General features: G+C 40.9%; 1 protein-coding gene across 1 annotated transcript in view; it reads right to left on the bottom strand.

Annotated features, from left to right (window-relative positions):
• The window catches only part of erbb4b (erb-b2 receptor tyrosine kinase 4b), a 293,782-nt gene that overhangs the window by 143,840 nt on the left and 133,951 nt on the right, over nt 1–15,991 (bottom strand). Inside the window, exon 2 of the mRNA XM_029458708.1 lies at nt 2,717–2,868. Coding sequence (XP_029314568.1) covers nt 2,717–2,868 — 152 coding nt within the window. The remainder of the gene's footprint in view (nt 1–2,716; nt 2,869–15,991) is intronic.

Consider the following 15,991-nt stretch of genomic DNA (forward strand, 5'->3'; position numbering starts at 1 on the left):
AATATGCTGCAGGGAAGAACAAGATAAATATAAATAAACAAAGGAAGTGAAGGAAGTATTTTTATATTAAAAGACAAATTTGTAACACAATATCTTAAGTCCTTAAGCCTCATTTACATGTTCTCAAATGTGTACTAACACTAATAACAGAAAGCCTGTTGGATAAATTAAATGTTTCTATTTGTAAATGATGATCCATAATGTATTAGCAGTGAATTGGCGTTGGGCTGCTAAGCAATCTGATCACTGCATTAACATTTGTTTTTTTTTGGGGGGGGGATTACATGTTTACTAATGGTTGCAATGGCAAGACAAACAATCACATCTGACTGTGGGTTCCTATTGGGACTGGTAAGAGGGAGGAGAGGGAAAATTAATATTTCATAATCACAGAACAGTTTATGAGCACATGCGACAAAGTGACATGAGGGAAATGAATGTGCGTGTTTGCTTTCCTCTGTGTCCAATCCATAAAAAGAAAATGTCACATGTTGAGCAGGGCAAGACTTGTCATTGTATTTTCCTTATGTGCATGCATTCAGTATGCAAATGTATGTTCTGCTTATGATATGAGAGAAAGATTTAAAAGCAATGAGAGTATGGATTTAGGAGTGATTTAAGCGGTGACGATGTAAACACTGTGTGTGTTTAAAGCTCCCTGTTGTTCCGTTGGTTTGAATGTGCATATATGAGAGTGTGGAGAAAGCTTTAGTGCTGAAATGCAGTTATTAATCACAGTGTGAGCGTTGATTCAGCTGTCGTGAAGGCAGTTTGGAAGATGGACTCTATTTACTGCTAAAGCTGTTTGAGGGGCTTTGGGAGGCAGCCATCAATCTCTTGGCTATCTTGAAAAGAAAGAGCCAATGCACAGGCATCAGTTTCAATCACTTCCCAGAGACAGGTGGTATGGTAGGCTGCTGCAAAATACTTTTTTCTTCACTCCTTCCCTTCTTCTCTACCTCAAGGTGAAGTTTCCCTCTCCCTGGGGAACCGTGTTATTAATATGTTTTATCATAATAATAATATTCCCTAAAAATACACACTGCACCATGCCCTCTTGCTCCCTTGCTGTTTGGCACCCTGTGTTCCTAATTAGCATCTTCAATTAACCCATGTTAATTGCCAACCATGGAAAGGTGGAGAAACCTGGCAAGTTGGCGCCACAGGGAGTCCTTTTGTAAATGAGTGGTGGTGTGATGTTAAAGTAGGCAGGTACAGAGGGGATTGTAGTCAAAAGCACCTTTATACTCAACCTGCAAAGATTTGCGGTTATGTAACAGAAGCTTATACGGAGATATGAGATATTGTTCAAAGTGAGAGTGTGAACGTTGTTTTAAAGTACACATTGGTTCTGTGTAGTTAAACAACTACTACACTTTGCTTTTGATCTGCATCTCTCAGCCCCACACCATCTATTTTCATCTGAGTCAGTGGGGCCTATAACCTCTTCAGGGGTCTAATAGTGGCACTTTACCATCCATTGCTTCCTCTTTCTTAATATCATCTTGGTTTTGTTCTGCATCGTAGGGAACACTTAATGACTCTATCTTGATTTACTGCTTTGACCAATCTTGATTTTTTGTGTGCATACAAACTAAATACAAAAGAGAAGATGAGCTACCCCATTACGTTTACCTATTGGAAACAAACCATTTTTGCCACATTAACTTAAAATCATCACTGTTAGGAGTAAAATATAAAATAACACAGATTGCCTTGTCTGGGGTTTGTCTTCTCTGTAACGCCTCTGTGGCCCAGTTCATTTGCACAGCAATACCAGCCCATTCATTCAGTCAGCACTTTAGAGTAACACCAGGGGAGCTCCCCTGCCCCCCAGATAGACTGGAATCAATTGGAGTTGGATGGCGTTAGCTGAGCAGAGTGCCAGGTTGATGTTCTTGAGAAGTGGAAGGCCAACAAAGGTCAACAGTAACAGCTGACTTCACCACAAAAAAATACAGGCAATTTTTTTCTCTCTCCTGCTAATTTCACAACGGTAACTTCTCCTGCCTCCTTTTGACCTCTCATTACCACACTATTACTTCTCTGACCCCTGGGGCTGTCATCACCCACCCTGTTTGTATATATGTCCATCAAACCGGAATGGAAGTAAGTATTCATGACGGCAATTCCACCTCAACTCCCTCACCCAACATGTACTTCTTCAGCACTGCATGTCACTGTTGCCTATAGAAACCTCCCTTTGACAGTGTGAATCAGTTTGCTAACTTGCACAGTTTGGTGATAAGATGATTATACAAAATTGCTCCTTAATATCTGAACACTTCCTCAACATTTTCTGAGAGGTAGGAATTCATGTTCAGTACAACGTCACTTTCCCTTCTCTGTCTGTGAATCACAATTAATCAAAAAGGAGTTTAGACAGATCAACTTATTTGGATTTGGATTATTCTATGGCTCAGATCCAAAGCGTACAATCAGTTAGACACTCTGGGAAAAGAGGTCTGATTACCCCCGATAAGAACAACATTCTTCGCTGCTTATCGTCGGCTACAGACACTAAGAGCACTGATTGGTTGGAAAGGATCTGAGCACATGACATTCTGTGGGCAACAAGGTCAAATAAAAAGAGAGTGATGAAAAAGTTCTCATTCTGAACTTTTTACTCATATTTGGTACAATTTAAGAAGTGTGGGCATATATGTAGAGATACAATTCACAATCAGTTTACTGTATCTTTTGGTTCAGTCCTTACTCGGAGGAAGGTGAGGTCCCGACTGCGGTCGATGCTTGTGATCTCAAGGTTGCCCATTACGACTTCACAGTTCTCGTAGTATTTCCTTAGGGTGCGGTACTGCTGCTCCAGGTCCGACAGGGTGCTCAGCTTGTTCTCTGTACCAGCACATACTAGTAAAATAGAGAGAGAGGGATAGGACAGTATTAATACAGTAACATTAGATAGAGCAGGGTTTGATTATGAAAACATTCAAAGACCCACTCCACTTTGTTTTCCGACATGTTTGACTGCGAAAACAGCTTGAACATTGACCATTCACACTGCAGTACTTCACTTTGATATGATTTTTGTGTGATTTAAATGTAGTCTTTAAAGACTACCAGCAAAAAGAGCTTGTGCATTCCAAGCTTTGCTTTATTGTATAGAAGAAAGCACCGACTTGAGTGAACAGGGATTTCATATACAAAAAGCTGATTTGTGTTTTTGTGTGCCAGCCTTGTGGTACAATAATGATTCAGAGACAATGTGGTGTCAACATGAGCCCATGGACAGTAAGCTGCTGCACCTGCTCAGCTGACCTGGTCATGTTAGACTAGGAAGTCACTGGACCTCACTGCACCCTAACCACACCTCACATCACCTCTCGGAGCACATGGACACTCTTTAGCGGCTAGCTGGGCTGGTCATTTGACAAGTAATTAAATAGACCCATTTCCACCCATCACACATTCCCCCCCCCCTCACATTCATGACGACACAAGCCATCTGCGCAATAAGATGTTGCTGCCCACTCAAGCATGTACACACGCACAGCCTAATGAATACATAGTAGCAGATTCAAAAAAGGCAAATACTGTACATCCCAAAGTCTGTGTGAAATCACACGGCTTTGTGTACAAAGCAAAAACAAAATCAGAAACACAATCACCAAACAACAAAAGCATTACATGCCATCACTGTTTTAATCCAAGCTGATTTAGTAAAAAAAGAGGCTGAATTATGGCCAACCTGAAGATATAGACAGTGACATTCTTTATTTTGAAGCATTGCAATTTAGCTTCATTTGCATTGCCATGGCGGTGTGGTTTCTCCCACCTGCACCCTTGTGAGGGCGGAGGAGCCATCAGTGTGACAGAGGGGTGACAGCTCCATCCCTGAGTCTTGTCACATTGTCACCCATGAGCTCTTACCTCTCTCTCTGAACACTTCCACCCTGAAAGATCTTTACTGGCACCTTGCATTTTAATCCAAAATCCCTACACATCCTACTATACACTTTACTTTCTTTTTTATACCATACGTCCCCCTAGATTCGACCTGAATCTTTGCACTCTACCCTCTTGGCTAGCAATAAACTGAGCCAAACTCATTTACTTTTTCTTCCCGACGCAGGCACTTTCTGGCAAAATCTTTCAATTCTATTTCCCATCTACTCCCCATCATTACGCCACAGATACATATGGGGAAAATGGGATGATTCAGCCACAAGGTAACACAGCCTGTAAAGACAAATAGGAGTGTGTTTAAAGACTTCCACATCCAAGCAGATATTAGATAAGTGAAACTATTCCTACGTGATCTGGGCAAAACCCGTATAGAGCTGGTGGTGATTAGCCAGGTTGCACATAGCATAACGTGCTGCTCAGGAATGATATATGGCAGACCTGGGTGTTTTCAATAACAGTTAGCGTGGGCTTGAGGGGAGCTGCGTGAAGGGTAGCGGGGGGAGGGGTCATAAAGTGAGGATAGGTGTAATAAACTGTTATTGCACCCTTGGGGCAGGATGCCGAGATCAGAGGAAACGGGCATTGTGGTGTGTGATGTCTGGTGAAATTTATTTTTTTCTATCCATTTGCTTTCTCAAGCATGCCTTCCGGAAGCCTGCTGACTTCTGAAATCTGTCTGGAGCTATGTGAAGTATATGACTTTTTTTCTCCCCACGTATGATTTCTAACGAAATACTATGAAATGCTATAGCTCTGCATGAGCATGAGATGGCTCTGACTACCAAGTGAACCACAACAAAACCATCTGTGCCTTGTGGAGCGTATATATAGGAAGTATGAACTGTTGCAGGTTTACTGCAAAGCTCGGCGATCGTTCTGGTGATATGTCTGAATGTGCATGAATGTGGGCAGGCCGTAAATGATAGACCTCTGGGTGTATTTCCCCCCTCTCACAGCATGATCGAATCAATTTGTCTGCATGCTCAATGTGTTACATGTGAGCCTGTATATCACAGCAAAGGTTGTGTAAAACGCAGTCTCTGCTCTTTAGATTGGTGCGGCCTGCCTACCCAGAAGGACATGCTATAAGACAGAGTCGACGACTGTTTAACATACTGCCTATGATGCAGGAATAGACTGCAAGAACAGATGAATCTTCATATTGTTTAAAACTTATGGCTGTTCTATATAAAAGAGAATCCATCTTATCTCTTTGATGGATTTCACTCCTCGGCACACTTAAAGCAGAGAATGCCAATGAGATTCAATGTCTCTGTTCCATATATGAAGAACATTTGCCCGTGTGGGCAAATTGATTTAATTTGTTTGCAGGGAATTTCATCTCAGAAGTGATGGATTAAGGCAATGAATCATAATAATTCAGGATTTTCCAATATATGTAATTAATGAGAAGATTATGAGCCAATGGGTGGAAATGCATATCAGGCTCAATTTATATCGTCTAGAAGGGAATTTAGTTTATTTTTTCTTTCTGAAATGCTTTGACATAGACAGAAAGCTTGTGATTAGCCTTGTTTATCCTGTCATTACTTTTGAAATGATGACAAAAATATTGGAGGCAAATTTGCATATTTATAAGGAACTATGTGTTTGTATGCAGCGAATATCAAAATTGACAAGGTAATTAGATAGATAGATAAATAGATAGATTTGAAGTACGTGTTTGTGAGTGGAAGAGCCAGACACTCCATTTCCTATGACATAGAAAAGAGGCTCTCCCTCTATTCTCCAACAATCTATCTTTCTCTCACAAATCAGTCACAAACTTTTTGAGGGACGGATGTGTTGGTAGCTAGTTTTAAATGGCTTCCATTCAGCCCCCATGTGTCTCCAACAGACAGCCAGCAGACAAGACCAAAATGCATCCATCACCGTCTCTGACACAATCACAGTGTCACAGTCAGCTATAGAGGGAATGCAAACAGTGAGTTCTTTACATAAAACAAAAACTTTAAATGTTTGCAGAGCCTGAAATGCCGCTGAGCTGCATTCTCATCTATTTTATTTGCAGAAATATCCTCATCAGGATTACGTAGGCACTACACTGCTGTGGTTTTCTGCTCCATGCCCAATTCATTTCATAGGTAGTGCACACAACAACTTCATCAATAGTGCCTTGTGCGATTATTGAATGCCTATAAAGCTGGTAAGTCTCTGAGGTTTATAGGCTCCTGCCAGGGAAGCAAGCAAAAGGTCATCCCGATAGCCAGTAACTGACTGAATTAAATAAAGTTGCAAATGTCACTTCCATAAGTAAACGCCGTCAATAGCTGAGCTTGGCTAACGTGCCTTGAATGAACAGGAGGACCTTGTGGAAGTTGCATTCAAACACTGCCTTGGGCAGGACAAAAAAATCTACTTTTTCTGTCACCAAAAATAAAAAGTGCCACATTGGAGGTCAGAGCTGTCCTTTGTCCCCTAATGTCCCCCAGGTGAGCTTTTCTGGCTAAGTGTGAGTTACAAGCCACTGCTTCTGATGGTAATCATAGCCCAAATTATTGTCCATCTGCGGAGCGGCTTAATAAGCATCAGGAACAATAACTAGACGAGTGTTCGTGATGACGGCACGCTCCAGTAACACTAACCTCACGTTGCCCTCTGAGCTCTGGTCACCTACCAACAACGCTGCCTCCATATGGTCTACCATAAATTAGCATTCATTCCCTTGCTCGTGCACACAGCCCCAACACATTGTGGGAGTTTTCCACAGAGGATAGCCTGCAGCTATCTTTTTTCAGCAAACAAGCTCTGATAGACTGTGTACACTACCTGCCGAGCACCAAACGGCAGACAGTGGGTAAAGAAAGTCAAACATTTACCAAGTTAAGACCTAAAAAATATTTTTCAGGAGTTGGCAGATGCCAAAACAGAGCTAAAAGAGAATAAGCAAACATCCATCTTCCTGTTTGTCAGGTGGCCAGAAACACAACTCAAAATGAATGCTAGTGTTTCTCCATGCCTGCTAGATGTGTAAATAGCAATTGTTTGCCAACTTGTTAGACATGGCAACTTTATGAGGTGATAATATGTCAGTGCTGCGTGTCTCTTTTAGAGAAACTATGACCCGAAATAAAAAACACGTAAACTTAAATAGCAGGTTCAGTATATGACCTCAGTCTGATGCTCTCCTTCAAATGTGCAAACAAATTGTCAAATGTATGCGGGAAGTGGGTAAACATGTATTTACCTTCTAGTACATTTCATATATTTTTATGTATAAGTCCTGTTTTTATCAATATATTGCTATTTAAAATCTCGTTGAATCCCTCTCATATGTTTGGTTTGACTGAGTGATACTCTGGCTGTAAATGAGAAAGCCTGGTGCTGCAGGCAGGAAAACAGATGGAGGGAGTGGAGGCTTTGAGTGGAAGCATGCAAACAGTAATCGGGCCGATAATACGCTACTGTCTTCTATGTGTGTGTGTGTGTGTGTGTGTGTGTGTGTGTGTGTGTGTGTGTGTGTGTGTGTGTGTGTGTGTGTGTGCGTGTGTGTGTGTGTTTGTTTGTTGTCGGTGTAGTTTATGGTTAATGTTGCCATTAAGGAGTACATTATAAGCCTTGTAACATACTGTAGCATAGTTTATTTGGATCTGAGCTCTAAGAAGTTAGCTCAGATGGCTGTGGACAAACTGAAGATAGAACTTTTTAATTTGAATTTCTTTAGTTATTTGAACACAATGTATTTTCTAGTTCAGTGGTCCAGGGAGTGAACAAGAACATTTTTTTTTTTTGCTGGGGAAACCTGGAGAACCGGTCAGTCCGATGCTTAACAAGTATGATGGCTGCACTTTATCCATTTATTGTCTCTCACCACCATACTGTCTTTATCTCTGTAGGATTTAAACTCGTCTCCAGACAAAGAAAATCCATCCAAGTCACAGGGGAGTGATTGGCTGACACTGACACACACCTCATTAGCCCAAATCCTTTTCCTTTTCTTTAGTTACTTTTACTGCTGACAGTAGGTCTAGTGAAAATAATCTTAGACCCTATACTGACCAGTATAAATGTGTGTGAGAGTGTGTCCAAGTGGTCGTCAGTGTTGGCCTACCCTCGTAACATACAAGTGTAATTCTACTCAATTGATTTTAGATCCACTGTATCCTGATTTTAATGCCCTTTGACCGCTGACTGGATGTGAGTATATAAAAATGCAAATGTCTTAAAGTAGTCTAAGTTCAAATAAAAAATGTATGATAAAAAAGAGTTATGTGATGGCTGACCTGCTGCCACACAGCGGATTTAAATGTTGGTCACCTTCCTGCACACATACACCTTATATTTCTTTATAGTTTACACTTAATAGTTCATTTTCTCCTCTTTGAGTTTGACCTTTTGACCTTATGCACAAGACCAATGCAGACAGATAATCAGTGATTATAGATAAGTAAAAACTACAATCAACCTGCGTGGTTATCAAGCACAAATTACATTCTGTCATCAGTGGAGGTGACTGTGGACAAATGTACACATTGTGACACTAGTGACACAGGTTCAATTTTAATGTCAATTGTGTGACATGAATTGTTGTGATGTCTTTGTTTACAACTGTTCAATTATTCAATTGACCGCCACTAAAATAAAGGTACATCTGGGATTACCTGGAAGACGCTTTCTGTTCTGCAATAAGGAATACTGGATATAATTGTTGTACTAAGGCAGGGGTTGGTAACCTTTACTATCAAAAGAGCCATTTTGCCGCCTCTTCCACCAAATAAGATTTGTCTAGAGCCACAAAACATATTTGATAACAAAGCTTATAAGTTTTATATATAGTTATACTATATTTGTTGCATTTATGAAACTACAGAATGACAATAAAGGAAACTGTTGAGATCATATTGCTATTTTTACTTGTTTCAACAAAGGAAAACACCAAACTCTTTTGAAGAGAAGGAACAAATACACTGGCATGTTTAGGCCTACTTTGAAATAAATTAAACACAGAACTGCTAAACAATTTGAGTGCTCCCCATATGTGTTGAATCAAATAAAAATAAAATGAATATAATATAAAAATACACAAAACAATCAAAAACACAATATAAAAATGAAATGAATAAAACGTACAGCTGCAGCCTAATAGCTTAAAAAGAGTAAACAATAATTAAAAGGCCAGTTTGTATTTAATTATGTGCGTTTCAGTGTGTTTTCATCCACATGGTGGTGGTGTTCATTTCTTTGGCTTTTAAACAATTCACAAAGCCTCACAAATCTGTCCACGCAGAATTAAACTCTATTTTCCTCCGAGATTTTAGATTTTTTGTTTTTATCCACGGTTAGCATAGTTAGGCGGGTGTCTGAACTCTAAACTCAAGAACTACTGCGCCCATAATTTTATTTCAGTGTCCTAATATCACCTCAAACTCCAATATAAGAGGTGTTCCCTTCAAAAGATTGTCCACTGTGCAACAAAAAACACATAAAAATGAATATTTAGTTCAATGTTTTGTTTTTGTCAAAGCTACAGGGAGCCACTACAGAGAGGTTAAAGAGCAGCATGTGGCTCCTGAGCCATGTTTACAGTATTACAATCCGAGTACTAAAAGCGGTATCAGTGTTTCCCCTAACGTTGTCTGTGTCTACTGCACTGGTGTCAAACTCAAGACCACAATTATATCCGGCCGGCAAATTTTTTTTTTTTTCTATCATAACTGGCCGCCGGTTTTGGTAATTAAATCAATGCATGGCACAACCACGGGAAAATACATATTTGAGGAAGTATTTAAATATGTGAATGAAATAAACTGCCCGGGACAAACTGACGGGACAGACGACAGACGGAGCCTGAGATGTGATGAAAAGAGCGGATTAGTGCAGGATGCGAGAGAAGATGCAGCGGGAGAACTGTGCAGGTGAGCTGACGGTGTATCGCTGCATCATACAGCAGGAAGCGCTGTGTTGTAAAGCTCTGGAGATGGAACATGTAATGAGCACCGTAACACAGACAGGAAACTTTATAAGAGTCAATGTAAGTCTCTTCCTGAGGAGATACATTCTGAACATGGTGGTGCGATGGTTGAGTCGAGGGAATGTGCTGAATAGATTTTTCGAGTTGCGTGAGGAAATCTGGCCGTTTTTGGAAGCAAAGGGAAACACACTACAGATCTCTGGGACGAAAAGTGTGGATGTGAGCTGGCCTGTTTGTGCGACACAACGAAGCATCTCACTGTTAAACCTGCAGCTTCAGGGCCGTGTGATCACGGACATGTGTGATGCAGTGAGAGCCGAGCTGCCTGTGGGAGACTCTGATGAAGAAGGAAACTTTGGGCACTACGTGTTTCCAAACACTGACAAACCATCTCCACCGCTGTGTTCCCGACTGCGCATGAACTGCTCAGCAATCCGTTTGCAATTGACGTGGAAACAGCACATGTGAACATCCAAATGGAGCTGGTTGACCTCCAGTGTAAGAACACTCAAGGCAAAGTATGACTCTGTGGGCGCTGCAGTTTCCAAGCTTCACCCCCGAAACGATGCCTTATTGTTGGCCCTCTCTGTGATTGAGTTTGACACCCCTGGTCTACTGCTTGCTTTGCGCAGTTTCTCCTCAGCTGTTTCGCGAAGGGCAGGGCTCCGCCCCCTAAACACACACACACACACTCACACACACACGTGCGCACATAGTTAGTCAGAGACAGGGTGGAGGAAAGGAGAGGGGAAACCTAAAACAAAATCCGCTGCTAAATGTTTTACTTTAAAATGACACAGTATAATTATTTATTACTTGTTAAAATGTCAGCTCAAAATTGTCTGCGAGCCATATCGCGTCATCGAAAGAGCCATAGGTTCCCGACCCCTGCTCCAGAGCTTCTCTGCACAGTGCTCAGCACTATCTGCTTTCAGAGCTTGATTTCAGTGTGAGTGAGGGGGATAATGACATGGGATGATGACATAGTCTGTTTAACCTCCTCTATAATGGGGAAGATCATGCCTCTCAAAAAGCAGCTGTAAGGCAATTTCAGCTTGTTGACCCTCTTGTCAGGCACCTGTATTCTCCTCTGCTTAAAGTTTACAACAAAAATAATTTTGATTGAATATCATGGCAGGAGATGTTCCTGCATGCCTCTCACTTAGACTTCGGGAGAGCTCTTACAGCTCGGGAGAGCTCTTACAGCTCAGAACCTCACAGCTGACGTTGGTGGTTTTGCTCACAGTGTGAAAGTTGTAAGATAAATTAAACAGGGTTAGTAGTGCATTATTCTTTGGATCATCTTTACTAAACATGGTCGGACTTAATTTCCCTTAATAATATGTTTCTAGAATGTACATAATATTGTATTTTTAGTACGCCTAGTTATGGTTTTGCCAGCATAATTCTTAATGCCTCCAAATCAATACAGTACTACAATTAATAATAATGAATCTAAATACAATCAGCCTTTAAAGATTTGGCTTTTTGTTTGATTTATTATAACTTCAGGAGGTCAGTGTGAAGACAATAGACGATCAGAAGAGTCCGCTGTGTTAAAAAGTTACTCCCAACAAAAGATTGAGTTGGACTGTTCTATGTTAACAAACCTGCTTTAGACTGAACTGAACTGAACTGAATGCATGTGTGTGTGTGTGTGTGTGTGTGTGTGTGTGTGTGTGTGTGTGTGTGTGTGTGTGTGTGTGTGTGTGTGTGTGTGTGCGCAGATCTGCACATGTTTATTTGTGGCTATGTGTGTGATTACTGCATTTCATGGCAGAACCACCTGACTATCCTTGCGCTTCAGGCAGAGCCTCTCCAATCACAGACAGTTTTAAAGTTTTCCCAAAGAGGCTTTGCCTTTGCTCTTGCAGTCTCAGAAGCTCCTTGCTAACACAAGGTTGAATTAAATTCACGCTCTTTATATGCTAATAGTAGAAACAGTAAACCCCCGAGGTTGGTCATATCCCAATAGTCTGCTAGAGAGAGACGACAGATAGGCCGAGCAATGAGGTCAAACGAACAGCTCACATCCTAAATTAGTGCGCATATGCATGTGTGTGACAGTGTTGGATGTGTGTGAAAGAGAGAGAATACTTTGCTAGCTTTGAGCTATTATGTTTCCAGCAACATGCTGATGAACTTGAGAGGAGATTTGGTTTGGTTTGTTATGATTTAGGCTCACACAGGCATCCACATAACTCATGGGAGAGCAGAACCAACAACACCTCTGTGTGCCTACATCTGCAAAAGGCTAAACGATAAAAGGAAATAAAAGCAAACACACACACACACACACACACACACACACACACACACACACACACGCACACACACACACACTGCATTGGCTGTGTTCAAACGCTTATGACGATCAATGTAAGTGACCACTTATGGTCGGGTAAAAGACTGAAAACTTCTTTGGGAGGAGGCCCAAATGGAGGGTGGATTGTACAAAGTGTCTTGCTTTGAGAGATAATTATGTTTCCCTTTAAGAAGAACAACTTCATCTTATTTCTACTCCTTTATTTTATAAAGCTATATGTGCAGGAAGAAAAACAATCTAACATGTGACCATATCTGATGGGTGGCAGAAGATGTAAAATGCAGTGTTAAACCCAGAGGCCAGTGCTCTCTCAAACGTGTCATTTCATTAATGAAATTACAGAGAACTTGATACTGTAGAGGCTCAATGATAGTAAAAATCTGACCTTATCTTTGGCTCTTCTTATCTTCTTTCATTTTGACCACTATTTTTTCCATCTCTCCTTCAATTTTGATCTTTTTCATTTCACATTTAGAGCACAACTTAATTTATATTCTCACCCATTCCCACTGTAGTATTATTCACAATCAGTGCAGTGGGTCAGATATTTACCAAGGGTGAACCTACAAATTGGTGCTAGAAAGGCACCTCATAATATAAAGCATTATGTATTCTATTGCTGTCCCTTTTGTGAGCTATCTGTCTTCATACAGCATTAAAAAGTGACTGAAGGAGGTGCTGAAAAAAGGTATTCATTGTTTAAAAAGGTGAAATGTTGTTTAAACACAAGTTACTGTATCCAGCAAAAGTCTTCATGCACTTTTAAACAGCATGCTACTTCACATTCAAACAGAGGCACATTCACAGCATGAGCTATATCTTCTACTGTTGGCCACTGAGCAACTCTATAGGGGCAGTCGTGTGTTAAGCACACTGCTGAAAGGCTCCTCAAGGGTACTTTCCTCGACAGCCTTTCTCCAGCAAGTCTGGGGATAGGAACCACTGACCTTCCATGTGCAAACCTGCTTCTCTGGCCTCTGGGCTTCTACTACCATTCCCATTCATTTTTCTCTCTGTCTTCCTCAATTCAGGCCCAGGTGTTGGAATCCATTCAAGCCCCCATTCTAGGAGTGAGTAAAGCCCTTTATGATAGTTTTCTTTTTTACACTGCACATGGGACGACATTCTATCAATTGAGCCAGCAGGCCAGTCAAAGTGTTGCCTCATATCCTTCATGCCACCAGCGCAAACCGGTTTCCAGCCCTCATGTGTGGTCCTACCTATGAATCTTAATCTTGTACCCAAACAGTTGCCATCAATTATCCTGGCTGCTACTGCTAACTCTTCCCCTGCCTCCCATTTTTCCCCATTAAAAAAAGCCTTTTTTCCTCCTTGCTGCGACGGAATTGCTTCGCTCGCTTGCCCGGGAAATGATTTCTCAGCAGGCTTGTGGACCCGGGGCTTTCCACAGGTGGAAGGTAGGAATGCCTGCATGTGTGTATTTCTGTGTTTATTGTACATGTTCGCATAAGAATAATGTGTTTCTGTGTGTTAGCCGTTTGTGCAGTGGGTTGCCTTTAATGGTTTATCCCAGTCAATTTCTTAGCAATAAAATGTTTGGGAGCAGAAAGCTCAGCAGGCTGTGGAGCATCAAGACAGAAAATAAAATGAAATTTAAATCGTATGGATAAAAGATATTGCAAATTCAACGAATATCCAAAACTAACTAAATTGTGAAAGGATTTAACTAGAACTAGGATTTGTCAAAACTATTTCAAATCAGTTAACTGGATGATTAAAGGTTTATTTGAAAATGTTTGACAGTTCTGGCTAGGCAAAGAAACCAGTGTTTATGAAATAGAACATGTTTGAGGACAGGGTGTGATTTTGTTTAATTCCTTCTGCATTTGATGTTCAGAAATAAAAGTTGAAATTCCTATCACACATATTATAGTGGTCACTGAACAGGGACTGCAGCAACACGTGCGTGCTACTGATAACTCACCCACAAATGTTTAAATCATAGACTGTATAACATATGGACATAGTCTCCGTAATGTCAGCCATAGGTTTCCAAAGAGTTGTTGTGAAGCTCAATGTGGGTGGCTCCTGGTGTGCCACCTTGGCAGTGACAACACCGTCTAACTCCCAGCTAATTAAAAAATGGGCAAAGAGGTGAATCGTTGGTTGAGCTGAGGCGGGCCAATGTGACGCAGCAGAGCAGAAAGCCAGCGGCTAAAGACATATGACAGCACCCACCCAGCCACTCATGACTTAATATCATTTAAACGGGTGAGTTATATAAAAACCTCCCCCCTATGAACGGGGAAATTATCTAGCAAAACCATTTTTTGTACCAGGCGTTACATATTATTAATCTGCTGTTGGGCATTTTAACATGGTGGTCTATGGGGATTGGCTTGCTTGTGGAGCCAGCCTCAAGTGGTCGTTCGACGAACTGCGGATGTTGGCACTTCTAGGTTGGCTTCATTTTTTAGTACTGGAAGTTGGCGCTTGGCTTAAATGCTCAATCTTTTTACATAACAAGAAAGTTCAATGGAGGTCCACATCAATTGTGACCTTCCGTTGAAATTATCAACATGTTCTATTTTCTATATATTTCTTTGAATGTTGCGCAGCATGTTTGTCATACTTCAGTCAATGTCAAAAGCTGTGAGAGGGAGCCCAGCTGCAACAAGACGATGAACAAAGAGTTTCCGTCTTAAGGATCTGGCTACTTGGTGCAACGCACATTTATTATACTAATTTTGCATCGAGAATAGATGTCATATTCAACGACCAAGAATCTCTGAGTATCTCTCTTTTCTCAGCCTGTCAGATAGTGAAGTGATGTGTCATTCAGGAGACTGCACGTTCCATACAACAAACATGTCTGAAGCTGTCAGCACGGTAAAATAATTTATTCCATTAAACCGCTGGAACACACTGACGAGCAGACTGGCTGAATGTTTCTGTGTGGGGCAAAACAGTCAAAACAGTCCATAATGAGATTTACAAAAGGGGTGTACAATGGGATTCTAATTTATTCCTTTTGGGGGATTTTGATTTTGATTTATAATTTCACAAGTGTAGCATGCCAAACAACCTAAAATTTCTCTGTTGAGGTTCTGCACTATTGGTTTGAACTGTGGGATGCATTTCAGTAAATCCAGCTACCTTGAGGCATCGCTTGAGGGCACAGCCTATAAGAACACGGAAATCAAACTTGTTAGGAGGTCCAATAACTCTAAGCACAGAATTTTAAAGAGTAGGGCTTACATGTTGGAATTATATGTGAATGTCACCTGTGGCCTCAAAACTACATAAAGAAAGATAAAAAAGGCTTAATGTGCATAAGCAGTGAGACTTAGTGATACAGTGGAGTGCAAGCGATCTTACATACAATACAATCACTCTAATTAATATTATGGTTTGTGAAAGTACTGAAAATAAATGCTTGATTAATAAAATCTATTAACAATTTGTTGCAACCCGGCGGGTTGTATTCAAGAGGGTTTTGTTTGTATATTCTCCCATCATTGACAGCTCACAGAGTGACAGGAAACATATAGTGAGAGAGAGAGAGGGGCTTGACATGCTGCTTGTGTTTCTGCTGTCATTGTCACCTTGCATTCCTTTTTAATTTGCAGCAGGACGACCCTTTCCATCACGCCCCAGATCGATTATAATTAGTTTTAAGGCTTAGCGGAAGAATGTAAATAGCCAGGCGCTGACGCTTAAAGAGATATAAGCTAACACACCGGCAGCCCAAGCAATCAGCTGGGATGCAGATAGTAAATTCAGTGTTGGTTGTAATCTATGTTCGTATTAGAGGAGAGAGCAAATACATCTTGTAATACAATATCGTC

The sequence above is a fragment of the Cottoperca gobio genome, chromosome 21 (genome assembly GCF_900634415.1).
Source record: "Cottoperca gobio chromosome 21, fCotGob3.1, whole genome shotgun sequence".
Classification (NCBI taxonomy): Eukaryota; Metazoa; Chordata; class Actinopteri; order Perciformes; family Bovichtidae; genus Cottoperca; species Cottoperca gobio.